This window comes from Pararge aegeria, chromosome 2, assembly GCF_905163445.1.
Source record: "Pararge aegeria chromosome 2, ilParAegt1.1, whole genome shotgun sequence".
NCBI classification, from domain to species: Eukaryota; Metazoa; Arthropoda; class Insecta; order Lepidoptera; family Nymphalidae; genus Pararge; species Pararge aegeria.
In genome coordinates, this window is record NC_053181.1 from 19,077,182 (window position 1) to 19,098,215 (window position 21,034).

General features: G+C 35.1%; 2 protein-coding genes across 6 annotated transcripts in view; one reads left to right on the plus strand and one right to left on the minus strand.

The window, feature by feature from the left end:
- The window catches only part of LOC120632777 (estradiol 17-beta-dehydrogenase 11-like), a 49,370-nt gene extending 44,492 nt beyond the window's left edge, over positions 1–4,878 (plus strand). The window contains exon 8 of one of the 2 annotated variants that reach the window (XM_039902783.1): positions 3,136–3,210. In XM_039902783.1, the coding sequence (XP_039758717.1) occupies positions 3,136–3,210 (75 nt within the window). Of the gene's footprint in view, positions 1–3,135 lie in introns of both variants that reach the window. The other variant, XM_039902792.1, reaches the window with a different exon arrangement.
- A 5,914-nt stretch (positions 4,879–10,792) lies between these two features.
- LOC120630931 (oxysterol-binding protein-related protein 1) overlaps positions 10,793–21,034 on the minus strand; it is a 35,465-nt gene continuing 25,223 nt past the window's right edge. For all 4 annotated transcript variants that reach the window (XM_039900311.1, XM_039900303.1, XM_039900285.1 and 1 more), the window contains 7 exons: positions 16,383–16,498; positions 15,567–15,709; positions 14,059–14,259; positions 13,455–13,653; positions 13,171–13,287; positions 12,085–12,299; positions 10,793–11,520 (listed from right to left, as the gene is read on the minus strand). In XM_039900311.1, the coding sequence (XP_039756245.1) occupies positions 11,412–11,520; positions 12,085–12,299; positions 13,171–13,287; positions 13,455–13,653; positions 14,059–14,259; positions 15,567–15,709; positions 16,383–16,498 (1,100 nt within the window). In that variant the 3' untranslated portion in view covers positions 10,793–11,411. The remainder of the gene's footprint in view (positions 11,521–12,084; positions 12,300–13,170; positions 13,288–13,454; positions 13,654–14,058; positions 14,260–15,566; positions 15,710–16,382; positions 16,499–21,034) is intronic.

Below are 21,034 nucleotides of genomic sequence, written 5' to 3' on the forward strand. Positions count from 1 at the left end.
AGTTTAAAGTTTATTAGAAATTTATGTAATTTTTCGAGTACCTGCCATTCATTAGCTGTGATTTGAAAATCATTCAATTCGGTGACAGAACTGCACAATATGTCAATGCCCGCTCTCACTTTTAAACCAAATCCAATCATATCATGTGTGGAATTCCATCTCGTTGGACAGTCAAGAATGGCATTTAGATTTGATGGCACGCCAGCTGCTTCACAAGCAGACTGAAACTTCTTCTTCACTATCTCACTTCTTTTTATTTTACTGGAAATACTGCGTAACTTTGTTACAGATGTACGCGAGTCAGCAATATTTGGTGCAGATTCTTCATCTTCCTCATCCTCAGTTTCGTCTGCATAGTCTTCGTACTGCTGATCTTGCGCGTTAGTGTCAGACTCACAGTGTAATGCTAAGGTCTTTAATAAATCTTGTACACCAAGGTTTAAAATGTGAGCAAAGCACCGGAAATGTTGATTGTCTGAATCAAAGTGTGGCGGCAGCAGTTTGCCCAGTTCATACATAAATTTGGTATTTGCAGTTGCGTTGTCGACCGTGATACCTTGTATTTTATCAATTATGCCATATTCCAATAAACATTCATGGAAAATCGTTGCAATATCTTCCCCAGTATGTCGACCGCGTGATGGTATAAAATCAAGAACTACAGATCGATACTTCCATTCGTTGTCTATATAATGAATAGTAACCCCGTAGTAACTCCTACCAGCAATTGACGTCCACCCATCAATGGTAAACGACATTTTAGATGATAATGGTTGAAGTCGTTCCTTGAGATTCAATTGGAGCTCTTCAAATCGCTCTTTGACTTTCCTTCTAAGTGTAGACCTTTCTGGAAACACCATATTAGGGCAAATACGTCGAAAATATACTTGTGTAGCTTCGTCATCGAAAAATGAGAAGGGAAGATATTTTTTCACCACCCAATCAACTGTAACTGTCGTGATGTTGTCACTGCTGTTTTCCGACTGAAACAAAACAATAAATCTTGTGTTATTATTTAAAACATACTAGGTTTGAGCGTATAAGAGGAGGAGGTTTGTTGTTGTTATTATAAATCGAGAAAATCGTTAAATTGATATTTGTTATATTAAGGTTGCACTGTACTGTAATTTACCAAAATAAAGTACTTAGTTGTTACTGGCCGATTAAATGAAAATATGGGTGTTTATAAAAAATATTTAAGACGATAATTACATACTTAATATGTCGCACCCCTAGATGAAAACACCACTAACTCAAAAATACTTACGTAAGTTAATGGCGTTTTTGAAAGTATCGCATGAATAGCTACGCGGAGTTAAAATTCTTTTAACTGTTAAAAAAATATTCTTACCTGTCCACTTCTTCCAGCGGTTACTAAAAAGCTTGTGATATCTCCACTTAATTTTGGTTTAACAGGAAGAAATATTTCTGATTCCTTTTTGTGGAAAGACATTAGATGTTTCCTTAAGCCTGAAGTGTTTCTGTTTTTCATTTTTATTTCAATCTTTTTATGTTGGCACAATTTACACAAGGCAGTTTGGGATGCATGAATTATTTCGAAAAACTCCTCAAATTTGCTTTTGGGTCTTTTAGATCTGTGACTCAAACTCTCGTTACTCGGACTAGAATAATTTGAATCTTCGTCACTCATATTAAATTGTACACGTGATACGTTTTTAGAAAACAACGAGAATTAGTAAAAACAATTATTAAGTTAGAATCGAAGCACAGCTCAATTGGAAATGACTGGAATTAAAATAATTCCTTCATTTATAGTACGTTTCCTTGCTTTTTACCGCGCCGCCTCGCCACGTGCCGGCTCTATGAAAAGGATGCCGCCGCAAATCGAACGATGCCGCGTGCGGCGTACAAACACACACTAAATATTACCTACTTGTACAGACGCGACCCGTGAATAAAATATATGTAAAGAATTAGTGCCAATCACTATTCTTTACATATAAGTGAATGTTTTGGCGTGCATCTATACTAATATTATAAAGCTGAAGAGTTCGTTTGTATGTTTGATGACAGAAGTTTTAAAATAAATAAATAAATCCTGAACGTCACTATACCTCCAAAGTTACTATTCCTCGTGGACGAAGTCGCGGGCACAGCTAGTAAATACTTACTCTCATCATCTCTCTCAGAGATATTCGAACACTTTTTTGCTATTTTTTCTTGTAAAAACTTAAGAAATATAATGACTAAATGTACAATAATAGTACCTAAGTAATTAGTTTAAAACCATATAAGTAATCAATATTATAATTACTTACTAGAATGAATTATTATGACATCTACTACCTATCCTCACCATTTTATCCTAATCATAATACTACTTGCGTGATCAGTATAATGTATTCATTTTCATTCTAAGCACTCTGAAACTTATTTATTCTTTGGAACACCTGTAGGTACTCTTAAAATTCGAAATTATTTTGCATGAATAGTGTCAAATGTTATGATTTCGGCGCGGCGGCAACGATTGTTTTAGATTTCAAAAGAAGCCGCCGGCGCGTGTATCATAACCATGTACTTCCGAAAAGCGGCAAATTTCTTTGAGAAGTAAGTACAAAACCTTTGATGCCGCATTATCAAAGTGCCGATGGTTAAAACATAACTATGCATGCACTCAGTTTGATTTTAATAGATATTTTTTTATTCGCTATGTTTATGGTATTAGTCGTAATGCGCATAGGTCCAGTTTTTCATATTCTTTGATATAGTTTTTTGCGTCTCATAGAATTCCTAAGCGTACCTATACACCGAACTGTTACACCTAACTACTCCGTGAAATAGCGCTAAGTCCTAGCTGCAAGACGCAAGAGTCTTGCAGGCTATGTCTTGTTCTTGCTCAAGTCTTGCACGGTCAGTCTTGGTCTTGGTCTTGCTAAAAATACGCGGTCTTGTTCTTGGTCTTGGTCTTGCAAAAACGCAAGAACAAGACCAAGACTGCAAGACCAAGACTGAATTTGGGCAACACTATAGGCGATGGTTTCCACTATCCACTTACCATCTGGTGGTCCATCTGCTTGGTCCGTCAATTATTACTTACTCAAAAAGGATCCGCGAAGTAACGCCTGCTTCTATCAAATATGTGTAGGCTTGATTAATAAATGAATTTATTTCCAGATGTTCCGAGTCTTCCCGCGGTCAGTTCCTCTACACATCAAAGACTTCCTTGACTCTGGTTTAGAAGCGCAGTAACTCTTCTACACCAAGAAAGTTATACCACGACTTGCCGCATTGAAATGCCTCACGGCACTGGGTACAAGCCCTTTTCCGCCCCTTGAAATACTTTAGTTTTAACGTTCCAGGGACCAGCTTTCCAAGCAGCACAAAGAGTTATTAATAAGAGTTAAAACGCTTTTATAAATTGCTTTATTAGAGCAATTTCTAATGCTTCAGTCGTCATAAGCGTTCGTACGTCCTCTTACGGTATAGAGTTTCGATAACGGAAAACGACTACTCGATTGCAAGCGAGTAAATCTCGTACGAAGATAAGGAATTGACCTTGATGGTCTACTCTTCAGCATGAGTGTCAGTTTTCTTGGAATCTAACGCCACGCCCGTGTTAGCATGAATCTGTGATTCCATATGGAAGACCAATATGGAGTAAAAAAAAGACGCGCAGTGACGTTAACGTAATCAAACATTTTGTATGGTATACCAATTGTCATTACTTGACGACTCCGTATAAATTTGACAGACATACCTGTCAGATTAACGAGATTCGTTCGTCACATTCGATAACTGGTAAACTCGTCGTGGCTTTGATGTTTTTTTGATCTGGGGTTAAGCTACTGTACAGTGGACATCATAAAGACAGAAAGTTATAGTACAATTTCTTATACCTCCATGACTTTTGTTTTTGTTTTACTGATGTCCACCGTACTTTACAGTGTATTCTATACCGGAATCCTCGACCATTAACTATGTTACCGTACGTTACCGTATTCTAAAAAATGAATATACGGTACGAATGGTTAAATAAAATATTTTTATAGAAAAAACCTGCATAATATTAGATAAATAAAATGTTTATATACGTATCTACACTGTCATCTGTTTCTTAGTCAATTTTAAATATTTCCTACACGTATTTTTTTAAAACATATTTCTTCTTAATTGACTAAAAAACGGTTAACAATATAGTCTGATATTTCTAAAATTTCCTAGAATCGGAGAAATATTAGGATCTCGAAAACTATTTGTAGCTAGACATAGATTAGATGTATTATTTTATATGTAAGTAGATAAATACAATGCTAAATGTAAAATTTAATGGTGATAGTGAAAATAATACAGCTGTTGACATTGTATTGTAGTGTTCGTATGTTATTAACTTCTATTTTATTTTAAGTTCTATTTTCATAAAGCAATTATTGTAAAAGTGACAGTTGAATTTCAAATATGTTTTATATTTTGTATGAGCTAAAAAATAATTTGATTTGAATTAGTTTATTGTAAGAACGTCATGATACCACCTTCAATCAATCAATTACTTAGAATAAAAATAATAATTTTATGCAATGTCAACAGAGGATATAGTTTTGGTTATTTTTAATTGTATACAAATATCTTGTGCCTGTATTTTTATACTGACTGTAATATAGATAATTTATGTATACATTTACCTATTAAGTGCTTTTTTTCAGTTAAAAGTGCCATTTGACGATATTTTTTAGATTTTTTTTCAGAAAAATACATTAAAAAGTTTTCCAGATATTTGTAGTTTTTGTAATTAAGTTTTTGTTCCGATGTTGAGGTTTACAATTATTGATTTTTTTTTTATGATTTGCAATTGTACCGGAATTCAAAACCTTTAGTTTTATTTTTAATGTACAACCGATAAATCTTCTTGCTATTTTTTTACAATATTTTTTCATTTTTAATAAAGAATAAGTGATATTATTTATGTAAGGGTTGTGTAGTGAGAGATAAAATATGAAATAAATAATTGAATAATTTGTTTATCCTTTTATTAAAACGCTTTCATAAAATAAATAACACTTCAAATAAAACTAAAAGACTCGATTTCTTAGATAGCAAAAGAAATAAAACATAGTTAAAAAAAGAGCCAATCAACCAGCAAAAGATAGCAAAAGAAATAATTCATAGTTAAAAATAAAAAAACCAATAAACCAGCAAAATATAGCAAAAGAAATAAATCATAGTTAAAAATAAAAAAGCCAATCAACCAGCAAAAGATAGCAAAAGAAATAAATCATAGTTAAAAAGAAAAAAGCCAATCAACCAGCAAAAGATAGCAAAAGAAATAAAACATAGTTAAAAATAAAAAAGCCAATCAACCAGCAAAAGATAGCAAAAGAAATAAATCATAGTTAAAATTTCAAAAAAAAACTTAAAAGTAGAACAAATTGTCAATAAATTTAAATTAAAAATAGTGTGATTAACAAGAAGCTCTACTTTTACCAATATCTGTCATTAAAACAATATATTTTTCCATTAAGTACCTTATTCTTTTCTACTAAAGAACATTTTTGTTAGTTAGATAGTAATTATAATCTTAATTTAAATTAACTCTCAAATGTTTAGTGTTTTTTTATATTTTTCAAGTGCTGGCTTTTGCACAGACTATCTACGTCTACAAAAACCATCACAACTTATTAAACCAGATTCTATTAATAATAATGCTGGCAGATATATTTAAATGCGAAAGTGTGTTTGTTTATTTTTGTTTATCTTACCTTTACGACCTAACGAAGCAACCAGTTTAGTTGAAAGAACGGAAAGCATACATAAGCTACTTCTTACACGGCTAGCATGGGCAGAAGACAATTATGTCCCCGGGGAAGGGATGAAAATTTTTCTTCTTCCACAGCTTAATCCGCTCTCAGAGCACAAGTAATTAAATAAATAAATATACTACGACAATACCCACATCGCCATCTAGCCCCAAAGTAAGCGTAGCTTGTGTTATGGGTACTGAGATGGCTGATCAATAATTTTATGAATAACTAGCGTACCCAGCCCGCTTCGCCGGCCTAGATTTTGCTTTATTTTATTTAAACAATAAACTTACATCATTACATTTTTAATTTAAGTCTCATAATATATTAAATCATTTATTTCTCTTCGTATTCATTCTCTTCTATTCTTTTCTCGAGCGGGTGAAGATCATTATCTACACCCATGTACACCCAACAATAGAATATCATCATAGTAAATAAAAGCTGTATTTGACAGTTTGACAGTTCAAAAATAGGAGTGCTCCTATCGTCACCAAACTTTACAGGATTACTCGCCAGGTCAATCCGGAGATTCCCTGAAAGTTTCATTGAAATCGGTCCAGCCGTTTCGGAGCCTATACGGAACATACCCACCCACTTTCTCTTTTATATATATAAGATAGATAGATATACATAATAAGTATTTATGTATGTATGTGTAATTTACAGATAAACACCCAGACACTGAAAAAACTTATGTTCGTCACACAAAATTTTTTCCAGTTGTGGGAATCGAACCCACGGCCTTGGACTCAGAAAGCAGGGAGCAAGCAAGTGGAAATAATATCCAAGTAATATTATAAATGGAAGTAAACTTCTCCTATGTCCCCTGGGATTTAGCAGGTGGACACGTCAACTATATCCCTTGTATATAATGAGGGGATATATTTTTTGTCTTCTGCCTGTGCTAGCATGCATATAGCATGGGCAGGAGAAAATTATATCCCTAGGGAAAGGATAAAAATGTATCTTCTCCCACAGCTTTATCAACTTTCAGAGCACTGGCGAACAATTGGAAATAATATCCGAATAATATATGTGAAATAATAAACGGGGGGAAACTTCTATATTCCATGTTCTCATTCATTAGCCGGTGGACAAGTCAATTATATCCCTTTGAAGACAAATGGTTCAAAATGGATTTGTAGAAAAACGTAATAAACGCGCACGAAGAACGCGGGGTACAGTAAAAAAAAAAATGTATCCTTCTTTATCTAGTTTTAACGCTTAACTTTACCTACCTAACGTCCGTTTTCTATATTTAACATATCTGTAATCTGTTGATAATTTTTTAGCTTAGAAAAGTTGTTGTTTGTCAAAAATTGTATGGATATATTTTGACAATAACTGGATACTAGATAGATTGAATATATAAAATGGACATAACCGGTTAGACGAAGTACCTTGATAATAAAATAAAACTCCAGAAGTATATAGCAACCTATTTATTTAGGGTATACATTTCAAGTGATAATTTTCATTACAATAATATTCACAAGCCCTACGGACAATGTTTTTCTTCTACATTTGTTCAATTAAACATCTAATGTGTCACATTCACTTCTACGAACTAGTTTGATTTGCCGATCAATTCTAACGATATTCATTATAAATATATTGGATAAACGATATGAATAAATGTAAATGCTGGGATGTTCAAACGTAGTTTTAAGTAACACTGTGTGCTGGAATACGAAAAAGCTCGGCTAGTTCTGTTTAGTTTTTTTGTATAACTTGTCTATGGTTCTTACTAAAAGGTGTGGTATTTTGTGTTTGTATCATCATATTTTTCAAATGGTTATGATAAAAAAGGGAATTTAATTTTTTTTCATCTACTAAGTGTCAGTTTAACAGTCCCGAGAGTTTAAGACACTTTACGATCCGCCGAATCGATGTCGTAACTTAAGATGGCGCCTAACGTCATCACAAAAGAGTTCGAGAAACGTGGTTCTTTTCCTAGGTTTAGTGAAAACGTGCATTCGTATTAGAAAATCATTTTTTATAATTCCTTGATTGCAATTTCATCTTTTAATGAAATAAAAGATCGTGCAGTGTAAGATGGATACAACAGTTTAATTAAACCCACGCCCTTATATTAGGTTTCCACGCGGAATCGTACCAGAACGCTAAATCGCAAGGCTATGTCGGTAGAGTGGTAACTAGCTGCGTCACAAATACCAGAGAAATCATCAGTTATAAATTCCCAAATTACCCGATCGAATGCCGATCCTCCCTCTTATAAGACACAGCGCTTACCACTGTGCCAGGAAGGTCGAAATCTAGAACAAATGCCTTGACATAGAAGCTAATATGCGACTCATATTTATTATAATAAACTGGTAGTATGTGGAAGGTACAGAGTAAGAGAACTCTGTTACTCTGTCACTAAGAGTTACTCTCAAAGAGTTAAGAAAATGGAGTGGCAGGGAGGGTGTTGGAGGATATGCTCCACGTTGCTGGAAAATAGTTCTACCATAGGAAGAAGCCGCGTTGATGAAATCTCTACTGCAGGCCTAGCATAGTCAGGAGACGAAAATTATATCCCCGGACAGGAGACATAATTAACATATCCACCGGCAAAAGCACGGGAACATGGAATAGGAGAAGTTTACTCCTGTTTATTATTACACATATTATTATTTGGATATTATTTCCACTGTGCTTTGAGAGTTGATAAAGCTGTAGGAGAAGGTGGTATATTTTTATCCTTTCCCCGGGGATTTCATTGTCTCCTGCCGTTGCTGCCGTGCTGGTGAGACAGCATCAGACGATGGACTATGGTGAATCCCAGGAAGACGCTGGACTAAAGCGTCACAAGACCGTGGAGTGTTTATATAAATTCTTAATAAATATGCCGAGCAAAACGACACCAAGTCTACAGATACATTTAGCAAACTTTATAATTAAAATGAATATCTTATGTTATATCGTAGGTGTTTCACTAAAACTGTTTTACTTGTGCATTATTGAATGTTATAATAATATAAAATCTAGCAGGAAATTACAAATCCTACATATTTTATACAGAGTTACTTTAAACCTAGAAAAGCAATAAATATCAAGTTGGCTTGGCGTAGGGATTTAACTGGTAGAACTCATCACGTAACGATTCGGCGTAGTTTGGAAATTATAGTCACATCCGCTTATGTTTTCAAACGCAGATTTAGCCATCAGCGTTCTTTTACCAGGACAAAACCTATAGAGCGTCATAATAAAAAATGATTAGAATTTAATTTTTTATTACAATTTATAACGCAATGGGGAAACTTAAGCGAAGAGCAAATATACTAAGACATACTGATTTTATTAAGAAAGGAAAAGTAACTGCCTTAATCTTTCCTTGGTGTAAAGTAACTCTGTACAATGTTATTGCAAAATTATTATTATATAAAATGTTATACAATATTTACCAGTGTCTATTCGGATATTTATGAAAATTCGTAAATTAATTATTTTGGTTTTATTTTGTGCTTTCACCTATGCATACATTAATAAAGTCCTAATATAGCTTGTAATAAAATAATGAGTATGATTTATGTTTTAATAACATCTACTTACTTAATAATATTAAAAACTTGCAAAAAATAAAATTAACGGTTAAACCGTATTTTGCTCAGCATCTGATGAGTAGGTAAATAATATATTTGGCATTTTTACTAAGTAGGTACATAAGGGAGCGTTTTTATTGGTCGTCTTATCGGCCCACATTACATGCGGGGAATTCCCACAGGCGACAAAGTGAATAGTTGTCGGGCACTACATTTCCAGCGGGGAATCCCCGAGATAAAGCCAAATTCAGCACTCTACTAATATACTATAATTTCAATAGTTATTTATCGAACGATGGCTCGATGTCATAGGCATCAATTTACTGATGCCTGGTAAACCAAAGGGCTAGAAGCAATGGCCGTAAATATGCGTTTTGGCAAATCACGGCCTTTTTACGAGGCGATACATAACTTCCGGGCGATCCTCGGGATAGCGACCAAATCACCAATCGATACTTCAATTAATGGTTTTATCGAACAAAGACTCCTTGTAAGATGTATTCATTTTAGATATTTCTCGGAACCCAAATGCTTCCAACGACCAATAAAAATGCGCCCTCAATTGAATCGAAAATATTTCAAACTAAGAGCCTTTGCAAATGGCGGCCTTTTGACGAAATTAGACCACTTTTAAACCGCGTGATATGTTGTCTGCAGGGAATGCCTGGGATAACGACAAACGACGCTTAATACACACTATGAAGTCGAAATGACATTTGCACTCGTGCATTTAAACACATTGTAGTGTAATTGCAGCGTAAAGGATGCTCGCTGTAGCACAAACGACGTTCTTTTATAGAATTGACGTCGATGACATTGATTCTGCAGTAACAGTGCTGAAGAAGAGTACAGCCGCAGACTGTAAAACTTGATTGGTCATAATTTTTCTCTTACAAATTTAAATGACCAAAATATTGTGGCTTATTTTCTTTGTATCATTTATGTTATATCTTATATAAATATATCTGGGTTCCGTGAAGATGTAGTCATTTGCTAAGGCGGTAACGTTCGATTCACTTAAAAATAAATTAAACTACGTAATTAAGTACTTCACTTACAATGTTACAATAAATAGTAGAAATATTCTCATTACATTATTTGCTAAAAAAAAGATTATTTTTTCAATAATAATACAGTAGATATAGATATAATTTTGAAAAAAACTCCTGTAATTACCGCGTATCACAAATAAACTTTCTTTCTTTTTGATTTAACGTTATAATTTTAATTACGTATTGGCGTTAAATTGTCGGTTCACAAATCTCTAAACTGGCGGCACTCTTTGATGTCCATAATAGAGCTAGGCTTTTCAGCTCTTTTTTTTTTAGCCTTCTCCAGTTTTTCCAACTTTTCTTGTTATTTAAGTAATCAAATTTTCATTACTTTTCAGTGTAGGTAAAGTATGTTTTAAAAGTAGTGAAGGAACAAAACTGTTTAAAATTATTTTCTTTATTTTATATGTTTTTAATATTTAAAAAAATACTTGGCACCACTTTATTTTCTGAGCTCGACACTCAAAGCAATAGAAAAAGATGGAAAAATTTACTATATTGGTCTCTCTGTCATAAGATAGTAAACTTTTAAGGTTAACTATTTTCTCGTCCCCACTCAATCCATCCAATTTCAGCCCAGCTGCTTAGCATGCCGAAACGGGATAGCATTTCTTTAAAAACTAGCCCCTATTATTCCCGTATACAAATATTGGAAACTCTAAATATGACATAATACTTCTATACTCTGGAACTAATATTTTAGTTTTTTTTAGTAATTCTTAGTGTATTTCCTTGGACTAGAGTGACAGCTTCACAAGTTACAGCGCCAAAATGGCGTTTATTAATTGCAGACCAAAACAAAGTGACAAAAAATTGTCCAGATATCAATTCCTTATGCCTAGTATTTTGCCATGTCTCAATGTCACATGGTCGTTGTCGTTCTACGACTAAGATCAGCCCCGGTTCCAAAACTGACAGAAAAGTTACACAATTCGTAGTTTTAGGATTTGTGGACAGCCAAATTAAGCACCGTATTGGAGCTAAATATAATAAAAATATAGTTCTTCTAACACAACAGCGTCGTAGATAGAAGACACACATATAGCATGGAAGCATTAAAATATATCGATGTCTTTCAAATGCTCATAGTTGCGATCCCAATAGCCACCGTTGTAGAGCCAGTCCTCTAGCTTCGTGTATGGGTTTGTGCCTTGACTGAACCACCTGGAATGTGAGGATAAAAAATCAGAGCGAGGCATCGTGTGAAGCGGCGTAGTGGGAACAATTCAAAAAGTGCTGTGTCACATTATCCAGTAGGACCTTTTTCTTCCGGGAGGTGAAAACAGGACGTCAATACGTGTTTAGAGTAGGGAGTTTCCGGTACGTTCTTAGAAGATCCCGGAGCTTTTCAATATGTGGTAAGGGCAACTACCGAATTAACCCTACATAACAAGAACTCTTACACACGGGTACAGGATGTCGGGTATCCTTTTGGCAGATTTTACCTTCCACATACCGAAACGAAAAACATATACTGCCTTTTTTGTATCTACATTTTGTCCTTTTGTGATCCGAAGAAATAGGAGAAAAGCGTTCGAAGATATATTCAAGAGTGGGCGGCGACGCAAAGTTAAATAAACAAATTGTTAGACTTGCACTGAGAATAAATGGCATGATCTAACGAGCCAATCATATTATTTGACATTATGACAACGTAAACTACCCTTCGGTCGGTTCGGGTCTCGAACCCAGCCGTGTTTTATATTTTATTCTTAATTTCTAACTTACCTTGGTTGAAAACCGTCCACGCTCTTCTTAAACAACTTCCTTGCGCTTCGCTGCTTCTCCTCGAGCCTGGTCTTCTCGGCAGCTGCGCCATCAATGTCCCCCTGCTCCAGCAGACGGATGTCTGGTCGAAGGCGACTGTCCGTTGGACAGAGCTGACCCTTCATGTCCCTCTCCAACTCATTGAGAGACATGGCAAATTCGGTGAATTGGTAGTACTGGAAATAATATGAATTATAAAGTTTTTGGGAATCTTTGTTTTGCTTCGTGAATTTAGTATTCATAGCAAAAAGCAACAGTGGCAGTGCTTTCCGCAAAACGAAAGGCTTTCCGTAAAAATATTCATATAATGAAAATTCAGCTTCATTTGCTATATTCCGCAAAAAGCAGGAGAACACTTTTTGACTTAACAATAATTATTCATTGTAAAGTCAACATCTCCTGAGGATGCACCGGTTTCGGAGAGAGAACGTGCGTAGAGAGTACATTGCCGAAGATCAGTTTGGTGTGGAGGACAATAAGCATTGAAGGAATTTCAAATTACACCATATAGATTCTCCTGCTTTTCGCGGAGTATAGCCAATTAAGCTTAATTTTCATATTATATCATGGAATTCCGCAAAGTAACGCCTGCTACTATCCAATATTTAAGAAACATTCAATTTATAGGTAAACAAGGTCTCCGTCTTACTAATTATTATCTTATGCAAATAAAAATCATAATACGCGCGTCTCTCTAGTAGGTGCTTTGTTGAACCCGCAAAGAGAGTGGATGTAAACGAAGGAAGAAATAACAATGTTTAGATTTTTAATCCTGCAAAATATAACTGCTTCTCTAATCAATCAATCCAACATGACTGAGTAGCATGACCAACATTATTGTGAGTGTCTCTTAGGTCTCAGGTGTCCCCACCTGTTGGAACATAAAGGTAAAATGTACTTACAATGTTATTCCTTCCAATCGGATTATAACATTTTATTAAAAATGACATTTATTTATATTATCATGTTAGATATTTAATCATGTAAACAATTGTTTGCATTTTTTTATTGTTATAAGTATAGATGGTGAGTAAACTCAATTATTACCTGTGCACTATTGCTGGGTCTTGGACGGGCTTCCCAAAGCGTTACTGAGCCTGGAATGTCGATGTTAAATGAATCATCAGGCTTTGGGACCTCTTCGGAATTTTCTGGCTCATCGTTCTGTAGGGAATATATATAATTAAAACTAAAAAACTAAAAGTAAAGATGAGTGATAGAAGATGAAAGGAGACAATAGCATTTATTATGTGACAAAATTAAAACAATACTTTCTCTTTTAAGAGAAAATTATATTTTCTAAATCTTGTAGAATAAATATATGCACTTACATCCTGTATAGACATGGATCGCAACGCTCCAACCTTGAAGCTGTTGAGCTTAGCGAGCACCTTCTTGGGGGTATGCGAGGGAGTCTGTTGTGTCCCGGACTCTTCCCCGCGTTCCTTCGCCCACTGGTCGTGTGCGGCCGCGCTGCAACACTTGATGTACTCTGTCCACTTGCCGTAGAGGAAGCGCAAGCGTTTTTTGCTGAAGTGTACGAGAGGATACACATGTTATGTAAATATAAAATACATAGAAAATAAAGCCATTGAATATAATGTTTTAGTTAAACATTTGAGTACGTTGAAGAATACAAAACCAACGGATTTGAATATTGAAAGGAAGAAATTATTTTTCATTTATATGGTATGTTGATTAACATAAAGGAAAAATATAAGAATTGGTCCTTAATGTAAATCAATGGAAGTTGGAGTACCAGCTACTGAAGTCTTAACTTGCTAAAGTGAGATTAGTGATTGCAGAGTGTCATCAAAATAATATAAATATTATATACCTTGTTTTGTTATACTTTTTATGGTGTGCAATAAAAGTATATACATTCATTCATTCATTATAAGTTGTAGGTATTTATTTCATTGGCATGTTACTTACCTTTGATCTAGAATAAATCCGTCAACTCTGTGCAGGTCTCGATTATTGAAGCCCGCAGGTTTGAACGCGAGGCTGGCTTTGAGTCCCGCGCCACCGTGGCATGTCACCTCCATGGCACCATACTGTTCGATCCACAGCTTGCCCACGATTACGTTGTGCACACAACAGTTCACGTTGCTCCAGGTGTACGCTTCGCCCCACCTAGCAATCATACAACTATAGAAGACCATCTCGATAAAATTGGAATCAAGAAATATTAAAAAAAATACAAGTGTGTACTTTATGTACACGCGTTAGAAGTTATAATTCTTTAGCGTAAAAAGATGTAAATCTTTTCAATAAGGTAAAAGCCTTATTATACGTTTGTAGAAAAAAGGTATTTAATATACTTATTGAAACTTTTAATCTAAAGCATTACCTCATTATCGGACAACAAAGTTTTACTCAACATTAAAATTTGAGATTTTTGTACAATCGAATCAATTAATTCACCAGAATGCGCGGAGACTTTGACAATTGAAATTGCCACTGTCAAAACTTTTTTGAAAAACTTAAATAAATAAATGTTGACTATAGCTAACTTGTCGGTTAAGCGTGTCGGGTTTTTTTGACGTTGTGCGCGTGCATCGTAAAAATTTACTCTTATAATTTTTCCCTAACGCACCAAAAGAACTTCAGAAATAAACTAGTCTATAAGGATTTTATTTTACCCCCGACGCAATAACAATGTGTTATAAATAGACTAGAATAGAGTATGTGTCGATGGGTGTATGTCTGTGTGGCACCATAGCTTCCGGATAAACCGATTTTGAGTTGGTTTTTTTTTATTTCAATGGTGATTTTGTCGAGAGAGGTTCTTAGTTATATTTGATGAAAATTGGTCATGGATTATGTATATTATGAAAATTAAGCTTAATTTCCTATACTCCGCGAAAAGCAGGAGAATTTGTATGGTGTAATTTATAATTTCTTCAATCCTTATACTCCACACCAAACATATCTTCGGCAATGTACCCTCCAGGCACGTTTCGCTCCGAAACCGGAGCATCCTCAGATGTTGACTTTACAATTATTATTCATTCAGATCTGTTTGGATTCGGAGTATAAGGATTATAAATTACGCCACACAGATTCTCATGCTTTTCGCGGAGTATAACAAATTAAGCTTAATTTTCATAATATATCATGGATTTCCGCAGAGTAACGCATGCTTCTATCCAATATGGATTAAGTCCCTTTATATTTTTTCACAACTCTCACAGTATGGGTATCAAACGAAAGGGTACCTGTAATGTACTAGAATACGATACATTATGACAGATTTCAAATCCAAGATGGCCACCAAAACAAAATGGCAAACTACATTTTTTTTATTTTGTGTTCGGGGGTTTTAAATTTTTAACTTTACAGTTATTTTAGGTTAGCTTGACATGAAAATGGTTTTTATAAGCGAATGGCAATTACTTTGAAGTTACAAGACGTTGTTGATGGCATTGTAGTTATTTTACCTGGGTAACTCCACAGTGACGTGTCCTTTGGGCTGAATCTCGACACTCTTGCCGCAGAACTTCAGCTTTGGATGCACGGAGCCGTGGAAGACAAAGTGAGGACTATCGGCATGGAAGGCAGAGACTGGAGGGTGGTGTGATACCTGATCAAACATTTTAGAATTAACGTATAGAATAGCAAAATATAGCGGTAATAGCCTAGTAGGTAAAGCTTAAATTGAGCGGTGGTAGCCTATTGAGTATGGCTTCGGCTTCGGCTTCGTTTTTGGAGGACCGAGTTCAAGCCCCGGCACGCGCCTCTTACTTTGCTGAGTTATATGCGTTTTTAGTTTAAGCAATTAAATATCACTTGCTGTAACGTTGAAGGTACAACATCGTGAGCAAACTTTAATGCCTGGGCCGCTGGAGACAAGCGGCCCAAGACTGTGGATTGTGGAACTCCTTTCAAAAGACCTATGTCCAGCACTGGACGTGGATTGGTTGAATTGATGATGATGATACGTTCTTAATTCAATTCAAATTCAAAATTGATTTATTTCAAGTAGGCAATTAATAAGCACTTTTGCAACGTCTAGTCAATCTGTTTGTAGTGACTCTACCACCGGTTCGGAAGGCAGATTCCACTGAGAAGAGCCGTCAAGAAACTCAGCAGATTGCTCTTTTCCAACATCATTAAGTTTAACAATCTTTAGAATTTTACTGCTTTGTGAGAGATGAGAGCGGAGTGGCCGTTAAGGAATTAATCAATCGTGTAGTAACCACGATTTGTTAAATATGTCTTAATATATTGTTTAACCTGTTTTGATATTATATTACCTGTTCACAAACAGCTCTAAATTCCGGGCGCTCAAGTTCATAGGTCTCGCCGAGAAGAGGGTTGAATGGTTTCCCAAGGCGTTCCCAGTTCGATGCGAGAGCGCTGACTGCGAAAGCTGAAACATATAAAAAAACAAATTTTATGTTGTTCTTTTCCATAGAAGAACTAGAGTTACCGACATAGCTCAAAGTCACAAATCTGAAGGGGCACATAGATCGGAGAACCGAATGACGTTGGGGCCTGTGGGGCGACCCCGCACAGGTAAACCCAGTGTTAGTCGAGATGGACAGACGATATTTAACGAGTCGCTGGAAGCCGCTGGAAACAAGCTATCCAGGGCCGCGGATTTCGAAAGAAAAGACCTATCTCCAACAGTATACATCAATCGGTTGAAGTGATAAATAAAATAAAAGTACTGGCATTAGTATATTTATTTTCACACATCGCCATCTAGCCCCAAAGTAAGCAAAGCTTGTGTTATTGGTACTAAGATAGCCGGTGAATACTTTTTTATGAATATAATACACACAAATACTTATAATATATATAAATACAATATAAACACCCAGACACTGAAAAACTCCCATTTAATCACACAAAGATTTTCCAGTTGTGGGATTCGAACCCACGGCCTTGAACTCAGAAAGTAGGGTTGCTGCCCACCGCGCCAACTGGCTGTCAGTGATGATGATGATGATACGAGGTCTTAAAACTCAGCTTCAATCAAATGAGAATAAATTAGCTGATACAAAATTCAAGATTTAATCGCTAAGATGTTCAAAGAAAATGAGACTTTGAAGTAAAGCAAACTAGCTGAAAACAAGAAAAATCTGTTCTAGCTGAACAATAAAATTCATTACGACGTTAAAAAGAGACTTGAACCTAGCTCCAGGGCTTTAGTCAACAGTAATAAAGCCATTGTATAATATTCTCGCAGCTACTTAGCCCGGAAGCGTAACTAGTTCACAGGGAAATATCAGCTTGCCGCGAAGTATATAAAGAGTAAATCTCTTTTAAACGTAGATTGTTACGACATATCTGTCGTAATTAAGTTGACATTTAAAAATATATTAATAGTTCAAAAAGAAAATGTTTGGTTTTTAAAACAAAACTAATTTGTAGCTTTTCATTTAGCTTATTTATAAAAGCGTGTTTTTTTAGTTTTTCATAAACTATGTATTATTTTTATTAGAGTAAAATGAATCGGTAACCTGTTCACCATCAAATTTGAGAATATTAGAGAAAACAGTGGATAATGGGTGATAATTGAATGAAAATCGTTCCTGCCTTATCGACCCCTTCGATGATATTAATGTAAATCAACAAAAATCTTATTTTGAAAACTGAAAAATGGAATAATGTTATCAAATTAACGTATTTTTTTGGCTCTCGATATATCTACTAAGTTTAAACGAAATCAGACCGTTTCAGGGTAGGTAATCAGGGTCAAAATCTAGTCCAACGGAGTCGGTTACAAATATACAGGTGAAGCTAATAAAAAGCGTGTAAAAATATAATATGCTTGAAATACAGTTTCATTACAATCCTAGTTCTGACGCTAGGTCTATTTTATTGGCATAGAGTTTATATTCGACTACGATTTCATGCATAATGCGTAAGAGGACGCCTTTACAAAGGCATTAAGAATTATGGTATTAGAGACAGAAGCTCTATTAAACTTCTACACGACATTTTCAAGGAATTAAGCTATTCACTGCAAGCTTAGCTTTGTAACTTAGCAGAAAGGCTTTAGGAGACGATGGCTCTTAAAGCGCCTTAAAAGATCCGAGAAATACATTAGCCAGATTACGAAAGATCCTATAAAATTGATCCGAGTACCTGTAATATAATAAATATACTACGAAAATACACACATCGCCATCTAAGCCCTAAAGTAAGCGTAGTTTGTGTTATGGGTACCACAAGCTCTAGGCATTTTCTTCATAAGTTTTCGGAGTGTGATTAGTTCAATTATCCCTATCCCTACTAATATTATAAATGTCAATGTAAGTTTGTTTGTTACGCTTTCACGCAAAAACTTCTCAACCGATCCTCATGAAACTTTGTACACATATTCTTGAAAGTGTTTTAAATAATATAGGATACTTTTTATCCCGACAATGAGCTCGGTTCCTTTGGGAGAGGGGATGAAATTGTTTGACGATTTTACACCATAACTCAGACAAATTATAACCGATTTAAATAATTATTTTTGTACTATAGGTTATAATATGTGTTTAATTTTGCCCAAACTTTGTGTAGATCTGATGAATGTGGTTGGAGATAAAGGACAGAACTCCTCAGCGGACAGCAGCAAACCTCTCATTTAAGGCTTAGCGATACTGAAAATTAAAAATTTTTTTAGAACTACAACTAGATTGAATGCCACATTAAAAAAACACAATAAACGCAGACGAAGTCGCGGGCAACAGCTAGTATCATTATAGATTTTTTATTAAAAGTAATAATTACCTTTACCTTAGTTTAAAAAATCGTGGCTAGCACAGAAATAAGAACGTACAGAACCCTCATTCAGCCATTATTGATCTGAGTACCTATAATAAGTATATAATAAATATAATACAACAATACACACATCGCCAATGGGTACTGAGATAGCTGATGAATATTTTAATGATTATAATACACATAAATACTTATAATATACAGATAAACACCCAGCACTAACAGTAGGAATGCCGAAGTCAGTTTGAAAAAAAGTACTGATCATTTTTTTAACGTTTTTTGAGATCCAACGACGACTTTCAGATTGAAAACTCCCGCACGAACCATAAACTGTTTTGTTACATTGTTTTATACTCTTAGTGACAGCGAGTGAAGATAAAAGGAAAATAGCCGAGGGCAAACTGAACACAATTGTTCTGCAGGAGCGAAATACGTTACTAACAAAACAGCGACTTGTTGAAACCACGCTGCGGCTTCGCTTCTCTACAAATAAAGCTATTCATGCTCACAGCTTAAGTAATATTAAATAGTTATTAATTACTTTCTAGGAGCGAGATAGTCACAAATTGGTATCCGCGCGATGGAAACAGAACCAAAGGAAGACGATATACAAGATGGGAAGGCGAAGTAAAGAAGACCGCACAAAAGACAAAACTGGCGGAGAGTTGCGCACGATAGAGTACAGTGGCGGGAGCTAGAGGAGGCCTTTGCCAAGATTAAAGATGCTGTCACAAGTTATTCTATTTTTAAACGACTTACAAAAAAGGATGAGGTTTTCAATTCGGTTGTTGTTGTATTTTTTTTTAAAGTAACACTTCTTTTGGCGCGTTAGGGAAAAATTATGAGAGAATTGATTCAATTGTACAAGAATCACAAATTTTAATGTTGAATGAAATTTGGTTGTCCGGTAATGAGTCCATTAACATTCCAAATTATGTTTCATATCCATTGCTTTAATTATGTAGAATTGAATTTCGAATTAGGATATACTCGAATAAAAACAAATCTAAGTACCACAAAAACAATTCGTGACATTCACTTCCAAATTGATGAAACAGACGTATTCTATTGGGTCCATAAAAACACCCAGTGTGAGTGTAACGAACTGGCTGGATAGCAAATCGATACTATGGGAATTGCATATTCATTTCCACGCTTGCATCGCACCGAAAAGTAATAACACAGTTAACAAAATGAACTGTAAAACTTTAATACTACTAAAGTCGTAGAGTACTTATTCGAATTGGTTTCAGGGGGAGGGATAAGAGATGGGACAAACGGAATAACTAACTCAGTTCTCCCAAGTCCCACCCACTCTAACGTTATAAAGAGCAGACTCAAAATATAGCTTACAAAATCTTACTTAACCGTTCGACGAAAGAAAAAGCTTAAAAAGTAGTCTTTAATTTCTTACTGTCAAATACTTATTGGATGGAAGCAGGCGTTACTTTGCGGAATACCATCATATATTATAAAAACCGCGAAAAGCAGGGGAAAGTGTATGGTTTAATTTATAATATCTTCAATCTTTATGCGCTACACTAAACAGATCTTCGACAATGCACCCTCTACGCACATCTCGCTCTGAAACCGGAGCATCCTCAGGAAATTTTGACTTCACAATGAATACTTGTTAAGTCAGACTAGAGTATTGACTTGTCAGATCTGTTTGGAATATAAGGATTGAAGAAATTATAAATTAGACCGAACAGATTTTCCTGCTTTTTGCTGAGTATAGAAAAATAAGCTTAATTTTCATAATATGCCAAATACATATTAAAAGCAATAAGAAATAATGTGCTTACGAGTTAAAAAGTGAATTGATACGTTACTGGGAACTTTAATCCCATGGGAACTGTTAATTTTACTGGGATAAAAAGTAGCTTATGTAACTCTCCGTCTTTTCAACTAAGCTTGTGCCAAAAATTAGGTTGACTGGTAGCTTAGTTAGGGCGTGAAGCAAGGACAAACCAACAAACCCCCCTTGCATTTATAATATTTATACGAATATTAGTAAAGAAGTAATATAGTGAACAGGAAAAAAACAAGATTTATAAAAACACGGACGAAAAACGCGGCTCATAGATAGTACTTTTTATATAAATAACCAGCAAGGTTTAGAAGTACGAAATTTGCTTAACAACCTTTGACCTTTCGCAACAAATTATGATCCTCTTTTCGAGTA